The sequence below is a fragment of the Eubalaena glacialis genome, chromosome 5, assembly GCF_028564815.1.
Source record: "Eubalaena glacialis isolate mEubGla1 chromosome 5, mEubGla1.1.hap2.+ XY, whole genome shotgun sequence".
Lineage (NCBI taxonomy): Eukaryota > Metazoa > Chordata > Mammalia > Artiodactyla > Balaenidae > Eubalaena > Eubalaena glacialis.
Window position 1 is genome coordinate 94661318 of NC_083720.1, and position 25040 is coordinate 94686357.

The following is a 25040-nucleotide window of genomic DNA, read 5'->3' on the forward strand; positions in this document are numbered from 1 at the left end:
TACTATTCAGCCAAGTAAAGCTCTTTATGTACTGAAAAGAAAGATCTCAAAGGTAAATTATATAAACACAATTTAGAACACTGTATATGGTATGCTACAATTTGGGTGGGAAAAAAAGAGGGCTAGAATATGTAATTACATATATTTGTATGAAATATTCCTGGAAGATACATTTTTAAAATGAATAACATCGGTTGCCTCTGAGAAGATGAATTGGGTGGCAAGAAGATGGGTGGAGGAGGACTTTGCAGTATAAACCCCGTTTAGTTTTTGAAAATGTAAATGGGTTACCTACTCATACAATTAAATAATGCTAATAGTGGTCATTGCAGAAGTCCCAGTGAGAACGCTGATATGCGGATGAGGACAGCAGGAATGGAGACTGAGCAGCAGGCAGACTTGATGATTGATGGGGTGTGGAGAGGCGGGCAAAGAGGACTCTAGCAAGAGTCCCTGGTTCCTGGCTTGTACACTGTGATGCCATTGGAATTTGGGAGGGAGACAAGAAAAAATGAGTTCCTTTCTTTACTTACTGGATTTGAGGACAACCTGGCTGAGGATATCCAGCTGGCGCTTGGATATGTGGGACTGAGGTGGAACGGAGAGGCCCATGTTTAGGGTGTAATTGAAGTCTGGGAGCCAAAGAGATTGTCAGGGAGAGAGGATCAAGTGAGAAGATGCAGCTGAGCATCAGTAATTAGACCAGAGGAGACAGCGCTCAAGAGAGCCTGTGAGAAAGAAGAAGAACCAGCCGAGCCAAATCCAGAAATTACGGATGGAAGGGGAGAACGATCTCAGATGGAAAAGAATGGATGACTATTTCTTCAGTAGGAAGCTATCCCTGATCACCCTTTCTAAAATTGCACATCCCACTCCTGTCACTGGCTGCTTTAATATTCTTAGCATTACCACCACCTATTTATTGCCCCCCAGCCCCCATTTAATGTTAGCTCCATGAAGGCAGAAAACTTTATTTACTGGCTGTGTCCCTGGTGCTAGCAGAGTGCCCACCCACGTGATAGGCCCTTATTCAGTACTGTGGAATGAATGAATGATTTCCTTGACATGTTTCTCTCCCTTGCCTTTCCCATTTTCATCTCCAGGTCCTATATATTTTATCTTTTAAATATTTCTAAAATATTTCATTTCCACTGCCATCTCCCTGATTCAAATTACCGTAATCTCTTGCCTAGACCAGATATCAGCAGACAGCCCATGAGCCAAATGTGGTCTGCTGCCTATTTTGTACACAGTTTCGTTGGAACACAGACGTATGCATTTGCTTACATGTTGTCTATGACTGCTTTCATGCTACAAGTACAGAGTTGAGTAGTTGTGACAGAGAGGCTTGCAAAGCCGAAACTATTTTCTAAGTGGCCCCTTACAGAAAAAAAGTTTGCCAGCTCCTACCTAGACTACTGCAGTGCGATGAGCAGGATTCGTTCTAGGTTGCCTGGCAAATGCGCTGGCTGTGGCTGGGGGTTCCCCCTTCTCCTAGGGGAGGGGAAGGGGCCGCGCCCAACCTTATGTCCCACGTAACTGGTGTCTTCTTCACCCCAGCAGTGGAGGTTGCAACGTTCCATGGGCAGCCCAAGTCCAAACTGCCTCTTGTTCAGTTGCTTGTGTATTTCTCCATTGACAAGACTGCTTTTTTCACCTTCGCCCTATAAAAAGGTGGACGAGAAGGAATATGCCCTCTGCACTGAGACCAAACAGTGCCCTGGCCCTCAGCTTGCCTCACCATGGGATGACAGGAAGATGGAGGGTCTGTGCCTTCCTTTTTCCATAATTTTTTTTTCCCCATTAAAGCCATTACTTGACCTATGCTATGTATGTGGCTTTGTGGAATTCACCCTGCAGGCTAGTGCATGACACCCAGACAAGATCCAGTGGGGACCCTAAAGGAACCACCTAACACAACAGCCTCCTAACTGACCTCCCTGTATCCACGTTGACTCTCTTCCAATTTATTCACCCTGCAGCTAGAGTGAGTCTTTCTAAAGAAACCTGTTGAATCTCCCATTCCACCCCCCCTACACACACACACACACACACACACACACACACACACACCAACAACCCAGTTCACAACACTTCAATGGCTTCCTGTTTGCCTTGAAAAGGACCAAAACCTTTGACATGGCTCAATAAGGCTGCCTTTCTCTCCAGCCTTATCTCCCACTATTCTTCTTCCTTCTCTGAATCCCAGCCAAATATTTTCTCAGTCGCTTGTAACACATTCCTTCCTGCTCCTGGGCACCTCCTGCTACCTCTGTCTGAAATGCTTCACTTTGCCTAATTAACACCTATTCTTCAGTCTCACTTAAATGTTACTTCCTTGGGCAAGCCTTCCCTGGAGTCAGGTTCCCAGAGCATCATGAAACTTAGTTGAAAGTTTACATTTATGATCAAACAAGGAGCTTCTCCTATGACAGAAGCCAGTTAAGCAGATTTGGGATTCCTAGGAAGCACTTATGCTGAGGTTCAAGTGTCCCTAATACATAAGGACATTTGTAACACTGAACTAAATATTTTATGATTGATCTGGATTTGCTCTGACTTCAGAAATAAGTTGCAATATTATTGGGATGGGAAAGGTTTTAAAGGTAATCTAAACTTTTGGACTAATAACTTCGGTCCAAATGTCCACAGAAACAAAGGTCTGGTATTTCTCCAACAGCTCTCTGATCTTGCTGAGCCCTCTGGGTGGACTTGTCTGCATTTCAGTTTGTGTTTACCTGGAAGCAGACCTGAATAAGGATGTTAGTGCAGGTAGATTATTTGGTTGGAAGCAGCAGTGAGGGGGTGGGTAGAGTGAGACAGGGGATGAAGAAATGATGATAGGAAGCAGTTTCTGGTGTGGGCAACCCTAGCTGAGGAACCAAGTAGAATGAGCCTGAGAACTGTCCCTCTGAGGACGGGAACCCTTGTCAGCTGACTCCTGCCCCCTTTGATTGAGCGTCAATACATGGGAGTATTAACCCCCATGCTCCTGAGGGGCTTCCGGGGCTCTGGAGAAAGCTCTGAGGCAGAAAAGCACAGTGTGGGACCTGCTTGAAGTGGGGCTTGTCAGGCTGCCTATAACCGTCCACCGCAGCTGAGCTGAAATCAGAGGTGGCCCAAGGGGGGTGACTCAGGCCTGAGTCCATCAGGAGGGCGAAGAGCATCTTTCAAATGAAACTCCATAGACCACTGAACATCTGATGACATAACATACAATTTCCAGTGCAATTTCATAGAAAGTTTTTTTATTAGTGAAATATTCCATTGCATTAAGGGTAGAAATAAACATGTCAAGAATCACATGAAAGGAACCAGCGGTATAAACTATAGGAAGAACATTCTGGTCAGCATTCTCTTTAATAGCCACAAGCAATTGATCCTAGTGATAATGCCCAGAGGGCCAAGGATGGTGGTCACCTTTTACAGAACTCTTATCTTGAGCAACTGAAATAAAAAAATTAGCTTCTCTTAAGTAAAAACCCCGATAAAGGTTAGTTGTGTAGTACTTGGTCTGCCTGACCATTAGTGAGCTTTCTAGAATAAAGTCTAGTGGGAAAAGCCTGGAGCTGAAAGTGGCAAAGCCCATTTCCTGTCCTGTGTTCAACTCCTAAGTTTCCCTGAGAGAAGTGAGGTAACCTCTCTCTGTTTGGTTTCTCCCTAAATTGAGTATCATAGTACAGGACACCGTATTCTTTGATTGTGACAATCACAAAGCTTTTGGGGACCTTTCTAGGATAATGGCTCCACAAAAATGAGCATGAGGAACTGTTTGTTATTTCAACCTCAAACCAAATAGGTACATTCATTCTTCTTAACCAATCTATAATCTTGACTGCAGTGTATGGGTTTGCCACAGAGTTTTCAGAAGGAAAATATCAAATGTGATTTTTAAGCCAAGTAACTGTTAAGAATCATATGAAAATATTATGCTTTTGGCCTCCCTGACTGTGTGGGATTCAATCAAAAGGTGTACATCATTAACTGTAATATTATCACTCATAGTGTGTAAAAATTTCCTCCTCACAGATGATTATATTCTGGTAAGAGAATGAATCAATGGGTATGCACTGACTTATCAGTTTTATTAATGTGAATAAATGGGTGCATAACAGAATAAGATGTGCCAATTATCTAGTTAAATATTGATAAATTTTTAAAAATCTAGATATTTGGCATTATTGAAGACAAAATATCTTCAATTTAGCTTCTCACATTTCGGTGATTTGGGGTATCTATAGGTTCTATGTCAATTTATAGAGAAATTGAGAGTTTAATGAACTGCCCCTTCAAAAAGGGAAACATTACAAATTGCTTTAGTGTAGAGAGTAGGAAAATTGGGGCAAGGAAACGAAATGTTTTATTACTTCCATACAGGGATCAGAAGTTTTATTTGTGAAATCTGTGGCTTTTTTTCCTTCATTTGCTTACACTGAAATCCAGTTTTAAACAAAAAATCCTGCAGAATGATTCAGTTGTTAAGAAATTATCTGTGCACTTTGCCATATTAACTGTGCAGGTTTCTCAATCAAAAATGAACAGTGAACGTTGAGAATCAAAGAGAACTGCCCTTAAATATGCTTGAATTCTGTGACAGCTGATGGTTCCCACTCCTGACTTAGGTTACACTGAAAGCCAAGAGGTCTTCTGCAGAGAGGTGGCTCTGCTTCTGGTCCCAAGGGACCTTTCTTAAAGGCACTTCCTGTGCAATATTTTAAAACACCATCACTCTGTCAGCAAAATGATTGTCACAGGAAGTGTAGGGCACATCTTTCTCTATTCAGTGAGTGATAGTGAGCCACAAAACATCAGAAGGAACTGAATCTGAGAAAAGAACAACTTATAAAAACAATTTCAAAGTTACCAAGAAGACTGCCCTAGAAGAAATGTCTCTTTAGTGTAGTCAGACTTCCTGAAATTTAAGTGTAACTTAGGCTGTGGATAGATGGATTTCCTATATTTATAAATCATTTTACAAATAATCACTCAATAGTATTGTAATTGATACAGTCATATTTGGCAAGGGCGATTGGGGAAAAAAATCAGTTACTGATTACATTCTCCCAGAAACATCTTTCCACATCAAGATCATTTTGACTAAAAAAATAACAAACAACCCACAAATGTCGTAACTGGCATTCTATTCTATATGAAATATCTGTACTTGTCCTCACCAACATCATTTATGCGTTCTCTCAATTCACAAAAGTACAAGTCAAAAATCCTCAGGTGCTTGTCACTATCAACTCATGGGTACCACCTCCACCAACCCCTTCCCTGCTTGATTCCTACCCTGTATGAAAGCTGTCTGAATTATTTTCCTGGAGGAATTATGAACTGAAGATTAGCAAGAAATGCAATATGCACCTTTTCAAACGAGGAAATTAGATGCATCTGAATGATATTGAATGAGGCTTACCATTTTACCCTGCATCCCAAACTCTTATTTACTTCTGTTTTGTGGATGAAATGCATGGAGGAATACAACATCAAATAGTATTTATGTATTTTGAGCACAAAGTTTGGTGAATGAAGAGTAGTGAATAAGGTTAGACCAAGTAGCATTAACAAGTGATGCACAGACATTATAACCACGACAGTGGTCACAAAATTCTGGAGCTACCAGCACCCAACAACAAAAAAATTACTATACCGGAGTTTATTAAATACTTGCTAGACACATGAAAAACAAAACAATTTGTCAGGGACCACAGGATCCTAACGGCCAACCAGGTCAGCCTGTTCTTGAACCTCTGCCAGAAGGTGCTCACCACACGCAGGCACGGGGTCTCCACCCTCCTCTCACACCAGTTGACAAGCCTGTGAGGATGCAGACAGTTGCCCCACTGGCAACTGGTCCAGGTCACGACAGCTCGCACACTTCCTTCCCCAAGCGCAGCCCATGGTTAGGTTAGGTTCGTATGAGGGGTGCTCTTTCGTCTGCAGTTCCCTGAGACCAGGTGAGAGAGAACAGTGAGGTTAGGAGATCACGTGACCAACTTCTCCCCAGATGTGGAAAGTGGAGAGAGGGGTGCAAGGAGGGGAAAGTGATGGGAAGACTGTCATCCCAATCACCTTCTCTTCTCTTGGCCTGCTTCCTCTTGCTCTTTCTTTAACATTCAGCCCTGATCCTCTCCAGGAGGCCTGCTCTGACACCCCTACCCTGACACTGGACCAGTACCCTTCTCCTTGTGTTGACCTGGACCATAATCCTCATCACACCCTATTGAATCTGTCTCCTTCAGTTGGAGGCCCATCAGAGAACAATGTCTCCGAGGTGATGGGTGCTCAGTAATGCTTGCTCGTTGAATATGTGAAGACGGCTAATTGTAGGAACAGTCATAATATTTACGTGGGCTTTCATCTGTGCCTATGAAAATCTCAGTGACAGTACAATCCATCTTACAGTGGACTGTAAGATCAATCCATAGATAGAAATGGAAAAATCATTGCCTCATACCTAATTCACGCGAACGTGATGGGCATGGGTTGAAAGGCATACTGGAAGCACGCAGAACACAGGGAAGTCTGAGCTTATATGATTTAGATGGTTTCAGCGTATTTCATTTTCTACTTCACATTTGCCTCAGACACATAATGGAGGCAGTGAAGAGAGGAAAAAAAAAAAAAAGCCTTTGTTGCAAACAGAGAGGCTGGTGAGAATTTAAGAAGGGCTCATTGAAGATGTTAAGACCCCTGGGTTGGTCTGCTGGTCACTTAGAGAAGCCAACCTAACCACTTATCCCACCCATTTGGGGCTGTTCCCACCCCTCCAGGAGAGGAACTACTCCCCTGTGCCCATCATTTATTATGCAATGACGACTCAGTGGTAGGTATCTTCTGATAAACCAGGGATTCTTTCCAAGCAGATCTCTGGCTGCCTTGCTCTATAATTATGGAGCTATTTTGTCATATAACTAATATTTATTGAGCTCTTACTAAATGCTTACACTGGGCCAAGTGCTTTATGTTTAAAATACCATCAAATCCTCACAAAAAACTCCTAAGCGAGGCTCAATTATCATCCCATTTTACAGATAGAGAAACCAAGGCACAGTTTCTGGGGTCACACAGCTATTAAGTGGACAAACTGGGATTTGAACCTCGGCAGTCTGACACCAAAGCCCGGGTGCTTAGCTGTTTTATATTCTTCCTCTTTTTTTCAGGTTATTTTCAAAGACATAATGCTTTCTCCCAGGGGTTCCATTCCCACCAAGAAAGCCTGAAATACTGAAAGATACCATTCTATCACCCCTCCACCTTGGACACACTTCCCTTGCCTCTCATTTGGCCCAGCAGTAATATAACCATGAAATCACTGTGCCCAGCATAAAACCTCAGAATCCACCCTAATAAGCCCGCTGACAGCCAGCCCTTCAATGAAGCACAGCTGAAGTCCTCAGGGAACGTTATTCTGTAAGGGAGACATTCCTCCAGCCACTGCTCACCTCATCCATGGATCCCCGTCCTCTGCACGCAAGCCAGGTGAAGATCAGACCAAAGAACACACCCAGCGCCATGATAATGTAGGGTATGTTGGTGATGATCAGAGTAGTGTTAATCACAGACTTCAGTCGACTTGCAGTCTCTTTATCAATGAGAACACTCTGGGGGGAGGGGCAAGAAAACAGTATTCCCTTGATTACTGAATATCCAGGGTGTAAAGTTTTTTGCTCTTTCTTCCAAACCATTAAACACAATTTGGGTATGTCCTCCTGTTAGCAAACCAGAGATACTGAAAATCCTTTTATAAGTTAGAATAACCAGAGGGGGCACTTATTCATTGACGTCTCTTTTCTCCTGAAGACATGTTTTACTCAAAATTGGTGGGAAAAGGGAGGGGGAAAGTATTCAGAAATATTGAGATAATATCAGCTTTTCTTTTGTATCAGACAATTCCATGTCACCCTTCAAAATCCAACTCAGCATAACTTCCTTCCAGAAGTCTCCTTTGGCCTGGTTCAAGGCCCCTTTTCTGCGCTTCCATCTCACATTCTAAAATCTTCCATCACTGTCTCCACATTCTGCATTATAACTGTCTGTTTACTTGTTTGTCTCCTCCTGACTGTGAGGTTCCTGAAGGCAAGACTTTTATTTCAGTCAACTAAACACTGGGTACAGCGCCTGAAACACAGTAGGTGCTCAATTAATGTCGCTTGATTAGATGAATGAATGAATGAATGAATGCAATATTCCAACAATGGCATGTGGAAAGCATCATTTCTCTCTTGGTTGGATCTATACTGATTGGGACCAGAGGTCTAGACAGAAAGTGTTCAGGGAAGTCTTGAGGCTAACCAGAATTCCAGATAACTAAGGGCAAAAGTATTATCACCTTAAACTGTGAGGCATCTGAAGAGCTTAATTCTATAAAAATTATTAGCAACAACTGGGACTTGGGGCTTAATTTAGGCTCAATTTGCAGATGAAGGCCCATCATGGTCAGAGTCTCCTCCTCCGGAAAAAAAGGGGTGGGAGAGCAGTCTCCAAGGTCACTTCCAGGTCTAATGTTTTCCTTTTCTAGAGAAGAGAAAAGTCAAGTTCTTTCTGGGAGGGAGTAAAAGCACGAGGTTTCACTCCATCATTCCCTGGACTCAATCTCGTCTTTAACAAAAAGTCAAAGCAGAAGTTAAGGTGGAGGGGACTTCAAATCTGGTGCAACAAGGAACGTAAGCTGGCAGAACAGGGCCCTTCCACACTTTCAAAAAGCCCTCCTTCCATGGCTCTCCCCACAAACAATAACCGTAATGACCCAGGAGCAACTGCAAATAGGTCCTATAAATGGTAAATATTGCCTGAATTCTTCCTATGAAACAATAAAAGCCTTGTCTTAGAACTGTAATCACAAACCCTTCAAAAGTTTATCAATGTGGCTACCAATACAATGCTAAGTTGAAAAAGGATATAAAACTGTATCTACCGTATGGTCTCAACTATGTAATATCAAAACCAGAAAAATACTGAGGCAACATAAGCAGATGTCAATTGCACTTTTCTCTGAGGGATGGGCTTGCTTATCAAGCAGTTCACTTTTTAAATACTATTTTTAATTTCCCGAGTTCTATAAAGAGCACGTTACTTTTACAAAATGCGAAACATCAAATTATTTTTTACAAAGTTGTTTTGGAAAAAAATTTTACAACATATTGTTGAGGAAAATAAAGCAAGTTAAAAACAATTTATCAGGGGCTTCCCTGGTGGATCAGTGGTTAAGAATCCGCCTGCCAGTGCAGGGGACACAGGTTCGAGCCCTGGTCTGGGAAGGTCCCACATGCCGCGGAGCAACTAACCCATGCGCCACAACTACTGAGCCTCCTCTCTGGAGCCCGTGAGACACAACTACTGAAGCCCGCGCACCTAGAGCCTGTGCTCCGCAACAAGAGAAGCCACTGCAAGGAGAAGCCCGCGCACTGCAACGAAGAGTAGCCCCCGCTCACTGCAACTAGAGAAAGCCCGCGCAGCAACGAAGACCCAATGCAGCCAAAAATAAACTAATTAATTAATTAAAAAAAAAATTTATCAGTCTGGCTCAGGTTTTGTGAGAAGTCATTTGAATTTTCCCTTTTCTTGCTAATCTTTGTTACTAAATCTTCTACAAAGAACAAATATTTTTAGGGAAGAGAGAAAAATCATAAAACTTTAAAAACTGCTGCTGGTAACAATGGAAGCCAGCCAATCATGAATTTGAGGGGGAAAGTTCTGCAATTTTCCCCTCAAAACTGGGTGAAAGAGAGAAGGGAAACTGAGGAGATATAACTGCAGTAAATGTGATACGTGATTCAGAAAAGAATTTATCACAGGTGTCTTAAATAGTGGATGTTTTATGAGCTTTCAGAATATGTTTTACAAAACTTCAATTTATGCCTAACAATTAGGGATAATATTTCTGTGGGTACACTGTGAAAGAAATATTTCTAACGTGAGACTCCTTTTGTTTGAACTAAGACAGGAAGCAGAAAGTAGAAAAGACTCTACGCTATGATGAAGGATAAGGCAACCACGTATCACTGCAATTAATGGGCATGTATCACATTTTATTTAATCATTTCTCAACCACCCCACGCTCTTTTTTACTCTCTTTTTCTCCTCAACTAATGAACGGTAAACTAATTACCTTTGCATTTTGTTTCTTACATAACCAGCTTCCCAGAAAGAAGTTTCACCCAAATAATGTTCTTGACAAGGGAAATTTCTTTCTGTCGTTTTCAAATCTCAGACACAGGAAGATTCATGTAAACATATAAACAGAAATTTTCTGAGGACAAACAGGTTTTAAAAAATCACCTTTGTCCCTTTCTCGCATCTTAAATTACACATAGCTACAGTCGCAGAAGTAGGAAGTTCCCCAAGCTTCCACAGGTAAAATGTACCCGTGGCTCCCTCCCAGGACTTACCTCATTGATATACATCACTGGGAAAACCAGGGTTCTAATATTTCCCGTTTCACTACAAATATAAAAAAGGAGACTATTTTATAGACATCCTCATTATGATGGCACACTGGCCTGGCGAGACAAGTTTATATGAAAATGCCAGCCCAGTTATTTCATTAAATTACCTGGAATTTATGCAGACCTCTTATTATATTTGCAAACACATAATAATCAGCAGTTAGATCACAAACAGTCTAGCAATTCAAAATGTTGCATATTTATGTAAAGTGTGTTTAACCAAAACACAAGATGCCAAAAGTAAATTCATCAAAATGATTACTATACTCCCAAGACTTATTGGAGGGGAGGTTCCAGCAGAACAATGCTGTCATTCTTCAGAATGTTTTATAATCAGGCTACTCAGTATTGTCTTTACAAGAGCCTGGAGCAGTCACTTACTGAGCATTTACTATGCACCAGCTCTGTACAGGTGTCTTGGGAACATTATCTCACTTAATTCTCATGGTAGTCCCATGCAGTAGGTTTTACTGTCCCAGGTTTAAGACCAGGAGATGGTGGCTCGGAGTAATTTGCCCAGGACCACCACGAGGAAGTGGTGGAGCTAGGATTGGAATTCCACTTTGATTCTAAGGCTCTAGATTGTAACTACTAAATTATACTCCCTCAGAAATACACACACAAAATGCATCTTACAAATCACATTTGCTTCCTAGAAAGATCCCTAACACATGTGCTTAAACCTGGCAAATTTTATGGGGGGAGCCAACCAAGTTTGAATGATAGATAGGCAGACAGAAAGATTAGATAAATATAGATATATTATAGGTATGTATTACAGTTTTGCATTCTGTTTTTTCATTCAACATTGAATGAAATCATTTTCTCAATTTCCACTGAAAAGTCTGAGCAGGAGATTATACTCAAGAATCCTAATTAAGTAGATGGAGTGTGGGTACACTGGACTCCAGAGAGTATTTAACCATCCACGGGAGGGCTTATGGCTGGCCTGGGTGGGAGCAGTGGAAAGAAAGGGAGGGGAGGGAGGCAGCCAGAGCCCTGGTGAGGGAAATGCTTAGCAGAGTGGGTAAGAGCAGACTCTGTGCCTCAGTTTCCTCATCTGTAAAATGGGGTAATACAGGGTTATTGTGAGGAAGAAATGAGTTAATGTATGTAAACTACTTAGAATAATGGCTGACCCATGGAAAGCATTCTGTAAGTGTTTGGTTAAATAAAATAAGTAAATTCCAAGACTGAGGCTGCCCATGGCAATGTTGATCGTGCCTCATCCCTGAAGGGCAGGGTGAACAGACTTAGAAGTGGGCTGTACCCCTCTCGACATCAACCCCACCAGAAAGTCAATGTAGCAAAACCACCCTCTGCCTCTGCAGAAACAAGCAAAACTTACATAAAGTCATCTAATTTTTTGACATAAACGTTGATTTGGAACCTCTTGGCTGCTCTTAGGATAATTCCAGTCAACTGTGAATCAGAGAAGTAGAAAGAAAACGTTAGGATTTATTAAAACCACACACACAGTTTTTGTCAATAGAGCACCGTTTCTGTGTGGTTCTGATAAACAGGGCAGCCACTGCCACATTTGCTAGGCAGAGTGGGACGAGGGAAAACTGTTCCCCAGGCCAGAATGAGAACTGTGGATTGTATTAGGTGCCTGGTAGACCAATGTTTCTCACACTTTACTATGCATGCGAGTCCTTGGGCACCTTATTAAAATGCAGATTCTGATTTGGTAGGTCTGGGGTGGGGCCTGAGATTGGGCAGGATGCTGTCACTTTGAAAAGCAAAGCCCTAGAGGACCCGGGCAGGAAGGAGATCCAGCAGATACCCTGTCGGGTCTGGGTATCCAGGTGGAGGGCCAGAGTGCTACAAGGAGGACGTGGTCACAGCCAGAGAATGGTGCCCACGTGTGGCCAGGCCCACCCAACAGAGCCCGGAGGACAGACACAGCACCGTCCACCCATGACCATGCCACCTTTTGCACCAAGTGGGGGGGGCTGTGCCTCACCCTGGTGACAAGCGGTTTGGCTACTGAAAAGGAATTGACTGATGGCTAAGAGAGAAAAGGGAGAAAACCACACCTGACCTCATTCACAAAACGATAAGAGCACCGATTTCTCAAATATAAATGCAATGAGTGTAGCTAAGAGTGAAATGCCCATAAGTTGCTGTGCTCAAAGAATGTGCTGGCTCTTCTGTGACTGTCCCATGCATGTGTTCAAAATCCCAAGAATGAAGATATCTCACCTTTAATTCAGTCCCTACAGTAAAAGGTTCTCACATTGTGAAATGATACAGCCTTTCAACATGGTTTTTAGGTTTCCTCCTCTATGAATATGGGATTAGAGAATGTATACATTTGATGCTTTTTAAATTAATGATGTCATATAATAACTCTCAAAAGCACCTGTATAAAGAGTTTTGCCAAAAGTGACTGAAGCTAATATATACACATTTAAATTTCAACCAAAACGTTCCTGGCAGCGAGTAAGCAGAGGAATGTCTTCCCCCTGCTGATCTGTGGCCCAGTGAGAGGAATGTGTGTATGTTCAGGTCCAGTCTTTTGGCAACAGAAGACTGACCAGGTTACCTGGGTCCGATTCCAGTTGTTTCCAATGATGGGACTTTCACTGTTGCTTTTTTGTTAAAGTGGGTTTGCCGATATTTCTGCGTATTAGCTCCATACAACTCAGCCTTCTAATTACAGGGCTATGAGACTCTGCATCACATCACACCGAGCTGAGCTCCCTCCACTTGAATATGTGAACGAAAGGAAGACAATACACTTCTCAAGAGTACCCAGGGCTAAGCTGGTGAACACCGTATAGACAGAATAAAATGTATGTTTTTCAACCAAGAAGACGTGTGTACTCACAGGATTAATGTCCACAAATGTCTCATGATATTCCTTATTTGGGTGCATGCCTTCTATGGCAGAAACAAACTTCTCATCTGCTTGGTAGAAGTGTGGGAAAGACATAATAATAGGTGCACCTGCATTTTGAGGAAAACAGAAATGAATGGTGAGGTTCTTAAAAGTCTAAGATGAATATAAAGTTCCTGACCACAAATCCAGTTCCTCAGTGGGGGGAAAGCTATACACAGAAAAGTTGGGTCGGGGAGAGGGGCAGGCTAAAAGTATATTCTCCATCTCCTAGCTTGGGATTTATACTTCATCTGCTGATATCTCATTTACCCCTACATTATTTTATATCATAATATGATAATGAAGTCCTGGTTAAATCATTTATTCTTCAACAAACATTTGCTGAACCTATAATAGACAAATGCTTTACACACATTATTTTAATTAACGCTCCCAGCAGCCCTATGAAGTTAGAACTATTTCCTTCCTTTTGCATTTGAGGAAAGGGAGGTTCAGAGAAGTTATAAAATTTCCCTAAGACATCCAGCTTTCAGGCGATGGAGGCAGAATTCTGATCGAATAAGGGACGGCTCATTTTAAAGCACTTGTTTCAACTGTAATTCTCTACCAGTAAATGGACTTTTTTCCCCCTTATTTTTCTGCTTTTCTGTTTATGTTTTACCCAAAATAGGCATCTTGCGGCATCTTAGTTCCCCGACCAGGGATTGAACCCTGGCCCTCAGCAGTGAACGCACGGAGCCCTAACCACTGGACCGCCAGGGAATTCCCAATGCAGAATTTTTTTAAGACTTTGCCTGGTCCTGCCATCTGCAGCCTCTGACTAGATCAAGGTCTGCCCACAGGAAGACACTGTTTTTTTTTTTTCCTTCCTTTCTAAAAAAAAAATATTTCCTATTCATTTTAAGGAACAAATAGAGAAGCAAGTTATTAAAGGAAACCTATTCTATTGATAGATTTTGCTCTTGAAAAGAGGAGAGGGACTCAATAACTGCTGCCAGGAAAATATATTTTGGGAGAAATTAGCTTAACGGCAAGTAGTTTAAGTCTGCTCACATATCCTCCAGCCCACGGCTCAGACACCTCACTTGTCACACACACAGTTCTGCGCTCTGTTGCTACACAGTTTCACAAAGACACGATTTCCTTCTTTGTGACCTACACTGACCTTTATTTATTTATTTTTTTTGCCACACCACGTGGCTTGTGGGATTTTAGCTCCCTGACCAGGGATTGAACCCAGGCCCTCAGCAGTGAATGGGCAGAGTCCTAACCACTGGACCGCCGGGGAATTTCCTACATTGACCTTTAAAATGTATTTTTAAAGATCTGTTAAGGACTTAATAAGGGCCAGACACCGTCCTGAGTGTTTTACATACATTATCTCTAACCTTCACACAACCCTCCAAGGAAGTTATAATCACCCCCATTTTACAGATGAGAAAACTGCTGTCTGGAACCCTCCTTCAGCAACGTGGCCAATTTGCTAACAAACAGAATTCAATCCCAGATCCCCCTGACTCCAGAACGCTCACTCATCCCACTAGCCAGAATGTTCCCCTGGGGAATGCAAAACACTTGAGGATAGTCCTGAAGGGTAATATTTCAGTCCGCATCTGGGAACACAGGACAGGCAAGAGGAAAAGGATTATAGCAAGAGGTATGACTGTTGCAAAGTAGAATCCTCTGTTGGTTCTGACATCAACTTCTTGAGGAAGCAGACTGTTAACAAAACAACAAGAAAAATGTGTCTACATGTGTGCCTTGAGCCACAGAAACATGGGTTGAGCGGGCAGATGCCATTTCAGGACCATCCCCCAGTGAGCCAGCAGGAGAGGTCTGATCTCTAGGTCAGGGGTGTGTGTTCCCCAGAACAGTGGTTCCCAATCTCGCAGGTACCACCTTCATGAGAATCACCTGAAGCTCATTAAAACTACAGATTCTGGGGTGCTAGCAGGTGGGCCCTGGGACAGATGTTTTTAATGATTCTCCAGATAGTTCTGATGCAAGGCCAGGCTTGGGAGCCATGACCCCATCAGACAAGGAAAGGGAGGGTTATCCCAAAAGGAGATTTTCAAACCAAATGGACAAGGGGGCAAAAGTTAGCACATTTTTCAGGAAAAAAGTACAACTTTAATCAAGAGAAAGGAGTTACAAAGCTTCTCTAGAGAAACTTTAAATAAGAATTGTAACCTAAGAAAGATCACAGTACAAATATGAGAAGACCCTAAGTTCTAGCAGGAATTTGCTCAGAGGTAAGGATTTTATAAAAATCCTGTTCCTTCTCTGAGCCCTGGTTTCCACAATTATGAAAAGGGGCTACTGGCTGTCTATCTAGCAAGGCTATTGTGAATATTATGCAGCATATGACTGCAAAAACTAGTCCTCGTGATGAAAAAAATGCTTCTGTCAGCTGCACCCCTGATCATTCCACCTCATTCACGGAAAGGAGCAGATTAGCTCAGACATTAAGAAACACTGGCGCCCTGGACCGGTTTCAAGAAAAAAAAAAAAAAAAACTCTTAAAACTACTGCCCAGGAAAAACATAACATGGCAATCTAGGAATAAAAATCATTACAGGAAAGCCAATGCTTTTTTAAAAAAAAAAACTATGCTATAGCCATGTTACAAAACTTTTTTTTAAAATTGCAGTTGATTTACAATGCTGTGTTCGTTTCTGGTGTACAGCAAAGTGATTCAGTTATATATATATATATATATATATATATATATATATATATATTCTTTTTCAGATTCTCTTCCTTTATAGGTTATTACAAGATATTGAATATAGTTCCCTGTGCTACACAGTAGGACCTTGTTCTATTTTATTTTATATATAGTAATTTGTATCTGCTAATCCCAAACTCCTAATTTATACCCTCTGCTTTCCCCCTTGGTAACCATAAGTCTGTTTTCTATGTCTGTGAGTCTGTTTCTGACAAAATGTTATTCTTGAAAGGTCAAAATCGCTCTTTCTATTGGGCTGACAACATTCTTTGTTGAAGAACACCAATCCTGCATCCAGACCCTCCTGCCCATGTCCCCTCTCTGAGTTCTTACCGTTCTTGCAGACGCTGACATTCAAAACTCCTGAGCCCAGGCAGTTTCCTTTAGGTATACAGAAGCCAGCGTTGTCTGAGGTATTGGCTAATATTTCTGCAGGCACCTTATACCTCAAGGCAGGCAGTCCCTGTACGCTCTCAAAGTCACTGAAAGTTATATATACTGACCTGTTAGGAAGTAAGAATAAAAAGTCAATGTGAGCTCTCATCAGCATGATCTGCCCGTATCAGTGAGTTAGCCAACAGTTCTTGGGTGTAACGTGGCTAAAAGCTTACAGGATAAGTGGAAAACGAAGAGGCAAAAGAAAGCTTGAAGGGAGCTCAACCCATTCAATGTGTAATAAAGTAGGAGACAGATTATAATGAAAGATGTTTAAGAGGCAGCAGCTATGCTAACATCTTAACAAGGCTTAGAAAAAAACATAAGGTGTGGTAGAAAATCAAGAAAATGAGTTAGAATGGATATTTGTGCTAAAAGAAATGAGTCGTCTAGACTAGCATGGACACATGCCAGTATGCATGAAGCAGAAGCAAAGCAAAGGAAGCCAGGGTGAGGCAGAGGCAAAGCAAAAGCAGAAGAGGTGGCAAAGGGTGTGGCCTGGTAGATTCTGAAGGCCTGGAAAAGTGCCCCATCAGACAGATACTTGATTAGAATATATACTTCGATACCCATTTCCTCCAAATAAAAATAATTTCCATATTTTGCCTAGGTCACTTATTTCAATGGCGTTCAACATCATTCTGCCTTCAGTGGTTACAGAGTTTCAAACAGTGGTCCCTTATGATACTAACCACCCTTCTATTTGCACAGCACCTGAGTGACAGCCAAGGCACTTTTCACATACATTGTGGTAACTGATCTTTCAGCCCTGCATCTGAAGGCATCTGAAGGCTGAGGGGAACTGCTTTTGGGGCCTCACTTTTTCATCTCTGAAGCACAGGTGGGACACATCTCTCCCTGGGTTGTGACTAACAGGAGTTGCCTTCCACTGCACATCCCACCCCATAGCATTTTTTCATGAAAATTTTAAGCAAACAGAAAAACAGAGAAAATACTGTAGTAAGTACCTTTTATAACAAATACCACTTAGATAAATAAAATGTATATTTACGGATACAGCTGAAGCTCTCTGCGTAACACTCCTGATTCTGGTCCTCTGCATCCCCAGAGGTAACCGCTATCCTGAATTTGGGGTTTATCATTCCCATGCAGGTCTTTATACTTTCACCTACGTACATATTCATAAACAACTTGTGGCATTGTTTGTTATTTCTAAATGTTATATAAACAGTATACCATATTCTCTTTTACAATTTGCTTCTTCCTTCAACATTATATTTTTAAGATTTATTGCATTAATGTACATGGCTCTGGTTGTTATATTTTACTTTTTTTTAAAAAAATTATTTATTTATGGCTGTGTTGGGTCTTCATTTCTGCGCGAGGGCTTTCTCTAGTTGCGGCAAGCGGGGGCCACTCTTCATCGCGGTGTGCGGGCCTCTCACTGTCGCGGCCTCTCTTGTTGCGGAGCACAGGCTCCAGACGCGCAGGCTCAGCAATTGTGGCTCACGGGCCTAGTCGCTCCGCGGCATGTGGGATCCTCCCAGACCAGGGCTCGAACCCGTGTCCCCTGCATCGGCAGGCAGATTCTCAACCACTGCGCCACCAGGGAAGCCCTATATTTTACTTTTAATATGATATTCTATCAAACAAATACCCCATTATTTATTTATTTATTTATTTTTAAACTTTTTGTTTGTTTTAGTTTTTGGCTGCAATGGGTCTCGTTGCTGCGCGCAGGCTTTCTTCTAGTTGCGGCGAGCAGGGGCCACTCTTCATTGCGGTGCGCGGGCTTCTCATTGTGGTGGCTTCTCTTGTTCCGGAGCACAGGCTCTAGTGCATGGGCTTCAGTAAGTGCAGCGCGTGGGCTCAGTAGCTGTGGCTCGCGGCTATAGAGCCCAGGCTCAGTAGTTGTGGCGCACGGGCTTAGTTGTGCCGTGGCATGTGGGATCTTCCCAGACCAGGGCTCGAACCCATGTCCCCTGCACTGGCAGGCAGAATCCTAACCACTGCGCCACCAGGGAAGCCCCATTATTTATTTATATTTTCCTTTTCACAGGCACTTAGATTGCTTTGGATGGAAGAAATTTTCACATAGCGAGATATGGGGAAGTTATTCTGGCTTACACATGATTTAACTTAAACTTTATGCTAAAGAGAACAGCCTCTCTTATAGCCTGTCAAACACGCATTGTACATCTGCTTTAACCATTAAAGAAAAGAATGCATTTAAAAATCAAAATGGAGTAATTGTGGGTCACACATTCAGGATGGAGCCGGGTGGCCATTGTGAATGTGGTTTCAGACACATTCCTGCATCACCGAGAACTTGAATTTTCTGAACTGCATCAAACTCAAGGACACCACTAGCCATTCTCAAAACAGTATCTGCTAGCAGTGGCCAGCTGCAACCTTATGGTCTCAAGGTCTCCCCTTGTAACTATGCAACCATTTCAGATCCCAACCAATCCTTGCTTAACAAGCACTCTTACTTCTTGCCAGCTCCAGTTATAATTCTTGATAAACAACTCATGTAACTAACTGCAACCTTGAAGTTTTTGCCTTTGTACGTCTCCCCCATTTTGTAGTCTGATAAAAAACAATTCAAGTGCTCCTTGAATCAGTGTCTCCTAGGCTACAGTCCTCAGTTTGGCTCAAATAAAACTCTTTTCTATTCCTATTTTAGATTGTTTATTATTTCCGTTGACACTTCCAATTTTTCCTAACTACAATCCATGTTGCAGTGAACTTTTCTGTATAAATCTCCTTCATGTATGTACATGAGTTCTTCAGGTCAGGGAACCTTCATAGGAGGGAAGTGCGGAATCATGGGGTTTGCACGTCTTTGGCTTTACCAAGCATTGCCAAGTGGCTCTTCAGAAGTAGTGGTACCAAACAAGAATGAGTTTCCTCTGTGCCATATCTTTAATAAGCCTCCTACTACCCTCCGAAGTTTCTTTGTCTCACCCATTGCACTCAAACATATTTTCTCTTCCTTTAGTCCTTTCACAAATATTGACTGAAGAGAGAAGCTGGATGGAAGGTGACTGAGATATTCCACGTGAAAGCTGGAAAGGGTCTGCACCGCGGCACAGAGAGCAGGGATGGAGTGAAAGGAGGGCTCTTTCTGAGGAGGATGGATACCACTTGGTGACTGACTCAGTGCAAGAGAAGAGGGAGATTTATAGTGATTCTGGCAGGGCTGACTGAGGAAGTACTCAATGGTGTGAGATATGAAAGCCAGAAGAACAGCTGATCTTGAGAATATTGACTCCATAGCGTCAAAGGCAACTAGATTACTTCTGACGGAGGGGAAGTCTCACAAAAAGCCTTGCAGGAGTGAGTGGGAGAGGAAAGGGAGGCTGTGTGATCAGCCACTCAGCTGAGCGGTTTTAGGGTGAAGGGCGGGAGAAGGAGCAGTGATGACGGGGAGCTGGGAATCAGGTCACAGAGCAGGATGCCTTCCTGCCACAGAGGGGACTTCATCATGTGCGTCTGGAGAGAAACAGCAGGTGGGAGACAGGGAGAGATCGCGGGGCACGCGTTAGCAGATGGGATCAATGGGACAGTTAGAGCTCAGCAAAGACCTATGAACTCTGAAACATGGCCCACAGTATGCTTTCTTTACCTTCTATGGAGCAATCACCTGTTGACCGGAAGAAGACCAGGGCAAATTTCACACCTGACAGAGCATACCATAATAACAAAGAGCTAACATTTAATGTTATTTACAGTGTGACAGGCCCTGGGCTGAGTATTTTATCAAAGTAACTCGTTTGTCCTCAAAACAACTCCCAAGGTAGGCAACTCTTTCTATCCTTATTTCACAAATGAGAAAAGTTAGGCACAGAGTGGTTAAATAATGTTCCCAAGGTCACACAGCTGTAAGTGGTGGAGCTGGTATTCAAACCAACACAGCCGGGCTCTGGAGTTAGTGCTGTGAACCACTACACTTAGCTGTTTCTCAATATGCCATCATCGTTGATCACTCACTAAGCATACATATCCTCACCGAATAAGTGCAACTATATATATTCCTCACATTTTTGGTGGTCTTACAGTCAAAGAACTTATTTTTCAAGTTCTTACCTGCAAAAATCAGATGGGAAGACATAAAGGATTTCGTCTTTGGTGATTAATGGGTGAAAAGAATCTCCGTCTGTTCCGTTGATCATATTGCACTCGTCTGCTGTCCACCAGTCAAGCGACCTGTCATTGGGAGACAAGAAAGAGTCCAGGGGGTCACACTTGATTTCAGGCTTTTTTTTTTTTTTTTTTTAATGGTCAGGACTTTTCAAGACTCAACTAGGAGCTGGCTACCCACAGAATCTTATTCACACGCAGACACAAGGGTGGTATTGGTTGGGGACTGGATCAAGAGGCAGAAAAGCAGGCCCCCGATCCCCAATCAATTCTGACAGAGGCAACAGCCAAAAATCTTTCTTCCCTTCCTCTAAAACAGAGTATCTCACGTAGAGGTTTGGGAATATGCACTTACTTAAAGCAGTGATCCATTTGGCATTTACAGTAGCTTTGTTCACAGCCAGCCCGTGGACAGATGAGCCCTGGACAGATATTGCAGGGAGATAATATTTGTGACAGAGCATTAACTGTCTCCCCCTCCAAACAGCTAAGGGAGGATTTCTTTTGGGTCACAAGAAAGTTTAACCTTGAATCAACTTTATGCTCACTAAGAGCACAGTTGAGATAGCGGGTTTTTAAAAATTAATTCCTTGAAAACTGGTATAAAATGCAAAAGACAGGAAAGGACAGGCAATAAATAGTAATTCTTCTAACTTCTGGTCAAGGTGGCCTTCTAAGTTCGTGAATTGAGGACATCTTCCAGAGCAGTGGTTGACAGAACAAAAAAGAGAACATTTAAAAGGTCTACACCCTACTCAAACACAAAAGAACATCTCCCTAGACAATGAAAGGTGATAACTGCCAAGTGGTGAGTAGGGCTACAACTGCCGGCCCACTGGGCTGCAGGTCTGGAAGCCAGGAGAAAGATCTGCAAGTCTAGCTCCTGAGGTTAATGAGGATTAAAAGTGGTCCATCAAGGGTGTGAAACCAGGATCTGGGGGCAGGGATTTTCTGGTCAGCGAGAGAGGCTGAAGAAAGCAAAGCTGAGTTGCTGGGAGGCAGAAAGCCCCAGACACAGCCTCACAACCAGAACCTGAGTCAAGCTGCCTACTGACTCTTTGGCCAGATCTGTGATGACCCCTGGGTAATCGTGAGGTGGAGACCCACCATGTGTACTGGTATTGGGGTTCCTAGGTAGGCTACATGGAGGCAACTGCAAAAGTGTTACCTAGGGAGAGGTGAGAGGATGGATGGATGGATGGTTGAATGGATGGATGGATAGATAGATAACAGACTTCCCAAATAATTATTCTGCAAGTCAACATTTTTTTTAATGAAAGAAACTTATACTAAGAGATAGGCAACAAAATCAACAATAAGATGAATTCACTTGAGAAGAAATTAAAATAACTGAACAATCTGGCTAATAAATATGTTGTTTAGTATCCTCAAAGAGACAAATGAAAGAATAACATCCATAAAAAAGAATGGTAAATTATTTTAAAAAAACAAAAAAGAATGAGGTAAGAGTAGAGAGACCCAAAGAATGAAAAATAGAAATCTTCAGAATAAAAACAGAATAAAAAAGTTTTCTGAAAGAAAAACTCCATATAGGGATAAGCTCTAGACTGTAGGTAGTTGGAAAGAACTGGCTAACTGAAAGATCGCTCTGAGGAATTTATACAAATATAAACTCAGAAAGATTAAAAATTAAAGGATCAAGATACAGAGAATATATCAAGAGGCTCCAATAAATATTTAATAGGAGTTTGTGGGAGGGTAGTGAGAATAGAGTGAATAACAGAGAAGCAATAATTTAGGAGATAATTGCTGAAAGTTTTCCAAAATTTAAGAAAGATACAAGACCTTGGATTGAAAGTATGCCCCAAGGGCCAAATAGAATAAATAAAATAAATTCAAATCTAGATATGTTGCAGTAAAACTGCAAAAGGCCAAGGAAGAAGATAGATATCAAAAGCCAATGGAGTAACATCTTCATAATTTTGAACTGTCAACCTAGAATTCTATACCCAACTAAAACCATTAACAACTGAAAGTGCAATAAAGATATTTTTAAATATGCAAAGTCTAAGAAAGTTTACCACCCACAGATCCTCACTGAAGGAACTACTAATAGAGTGTTTCCCAACCTAGTAACATTTTGAGCCTGATTAATTCTTTGTGGGGGACTGTTCTGTACACTGCAGGATGTTTAACAGCATCCCAGGTCTCTACCCAGTAGATGTCAGTAGCAACCTCCAGTTGTGACAACCAAAAATGTGTCCAGGCATCACCATATGTCCTCTAGAGAGCAAAATTGCCCCTGTTTAAGAACCACTGTACTAATGACCTTCAGCAAGAAGAAAACTAAATCCAAGGGGAAGATGTGAGAAGGAAAAATAATAAATTAACAAAATATGTTGGTATATTTAATTAGTTACTATAAAAATAATGAAATTTTACTTATATTTGGCTTCCGAAGAAGGTGAAACAAGTTGTAGACAAGAATAACATAGAAGGTGTGGCTATTAAGAAATGGGTAAAGTTATTGTCTCATTTGAAGAAGAGAGATAATAGATAGCTTTAGATTCTGTTAGAAAAAAAATTGTTAAATATAATCAAAGGGTAGACTAGATATAAACCAGCTAAGGGTGAAAAATAATGTCGAAATAAGTCTAAATATATCAAATAACATATCATTATATCGTAAATGTATCAGTAATTACAACATGTATATAAAAGGATTAAACTCTCTTATTAAAAGGAGAAAGAAAATATGGAAAGAAAATAACAGATTGGGTTTAAAACAAAATCCAGCTATATGCTGTTTACAAGTAAATTTCCCTCCCAGCTCAGTACCCAGTCATCTAGTTAACCCTCCAAAGGCAATACTGTTGCCAGTTTCTCATATTCTTTTAGGGTTCTTATATCCTTGGGAATGTGTGTGTGTGCACACGTGCGCGCCCTCATGCGTGCGCAAATGTATGTGTATGTACCTGGATATGTGTGTTTTAAAAAATTTAAATAAACTTATAATTTAAAAACAGTTTTTGCTTTACAGAAAAGTTGTGCAGATAATATTCCACGCCAGTTTTCTTGCCTGTATTTCTCGGAAGCTGCGAAGTAAATTTAATGTTCAAGAACAAAATTCCTCTTACCATAGTTCCTGAAGAATTAGCCTCCTTTTCTCTCGAAGATTTCTAATTTCTATGACTTAAAAAAATCATTCTGCTTTATGTGTGGCTTTATTGCAAGCTGCCTCAGTCCCTATTTGGAGGTAGTTTGTTTATAAATTATAAACATTAAAAATATTTTGAAATGCTATAATGCTGAACTCAACTGTATTTCATCTTAAAAAAAATACATAAACAATGCAGAATCACTACATTAAATAAAAAAGAGAACCTCTTTCCTTCCCCCAAAACAAGCAGTGATTTGAGAAGTATTTGTGCTGTAGCTACGTATCATTCAATGACTAAGTGGAAGAGCAAAACTTTTCATTGGCTTGTGATTCATGACTAACCATGAGAAACCTACCTCTCATTAATATTTAATTTGTGAAGTACCTTACCCCAATCTTGATTTACAAGATAGTAATTTTACATATTTATACTATATTATTTGTATTATAGGATATTTTACATAATTATAGACTTTTTTAATTTATAGATTTTTCATCCAAAAAATGATAGTGCTAAACTTTTTTGAAATAAAGCAGAAGTTCAATTAAATGAAAATTGAAAAAATAATTACACCAATAAATCATGAGACTTACGTTTTTCCATTCCATTCCACAATCTTGGAAAAGTTAAGGTAATTGTCTTCTCCAGTTAGAAAAACATAGTCTCCATCATTAGTCCCGTTTTTCTGAAAATAAGTGAATATGGTCATTTATGGTAACTGTGATGGTTCATTTCATGTGTTTACTTGGTTAGGCTATGGTGCCCAGTTGTTTGATCAAACAATACTCTAGATGTTGCTGTATTTTGTAGATGTGATCAGTTGGGTTTCAGTAAAGGAGATTACTGTTGATAATGCGGGTGGGCTCATTCAATCAGTTGAAGCCTTTAAAAGCAAAGTCTGAGGTTTCCTGGAGAAAAAGGAGTTCTCTCCTCAAGACTGAAACATAGAAATCCTGCCTGGGCTTCCAGCTTGCCGGCCTGTCCTATGGATTTCAGACTTGCCACTTGCCAGGACCCACAAGTGCATAAGACAATTCCTTAATATAAATTCCTCAACAGATATATAGATCTCCATTGATTGTGTCTTTCTAGACAACCCTAACTGATACAGTAACTAACACATTTAATCTTTATGAAACTACCCTAGTTGGGCCTAATTGCCTCATGAGACTGAACCACAACTAGGGAATAGAGTAACTATTTTGCTAAATCCCATATTAACCATATTATTACTTTATGGTTTTAAAAAGTATGAGCCCAATTAAATAATGGACAAAGGATTTGAAGAGACATTTCTCCAAAGAAAATATGAAAATAGCCAATAAGTACAAGAAAAGATGCTCAATATTGTCAGT

General features: G+C 41.3%; 1 protein-coding gene across 1 annotated transcript in view; it reads right to left on the reverse strand.

Annotated features, from left to right (window-relative positions):
* Positions 1 to 3231: 3231 nt before the first annotated feature.
* The window catches only part of SCARB2 (scavenger receptor class B member 2), a 72099-nt gene continuing 50290 nt past the window's right edge, over positions 3232 to 25040 (reverse strand). Inside the window, exons 5-12 of the mRNA XM_061192382.1 lie at positions 24279 to 24370; positions 20510 to 20629; positions 16358 to 16527; positions 13285 to 13403; positions 11800 to 11873; positions 10395 to 10446; positions 7449 to 7607; positions 3232 to 5950 (exon numbers count right to left, since the gene is read on the reverse strand). Coding sequence (XP_061048365.1) covers positions 5912 to 5950; positions 7449 to 7607; positions 10395 to 10446; positions 11800 to 11873; positions 13285 to 13403; positions 16358 to 16527; positions 20510 to 20629; positions 24279 to 24370 — 825 coding nt within the window. The 3' untranslated portion in view covers positions 3232 to 5911. The remainder of the gene's footprint in view (positions 5951 to 7448; positions 7608 to 10394; positions 10447 to 11799; positions 11874 to 13284; positions 13404 to 16357; positions 16528 to 20509; positions 20630 to 24278; positions 24371 to 25040) is intronic.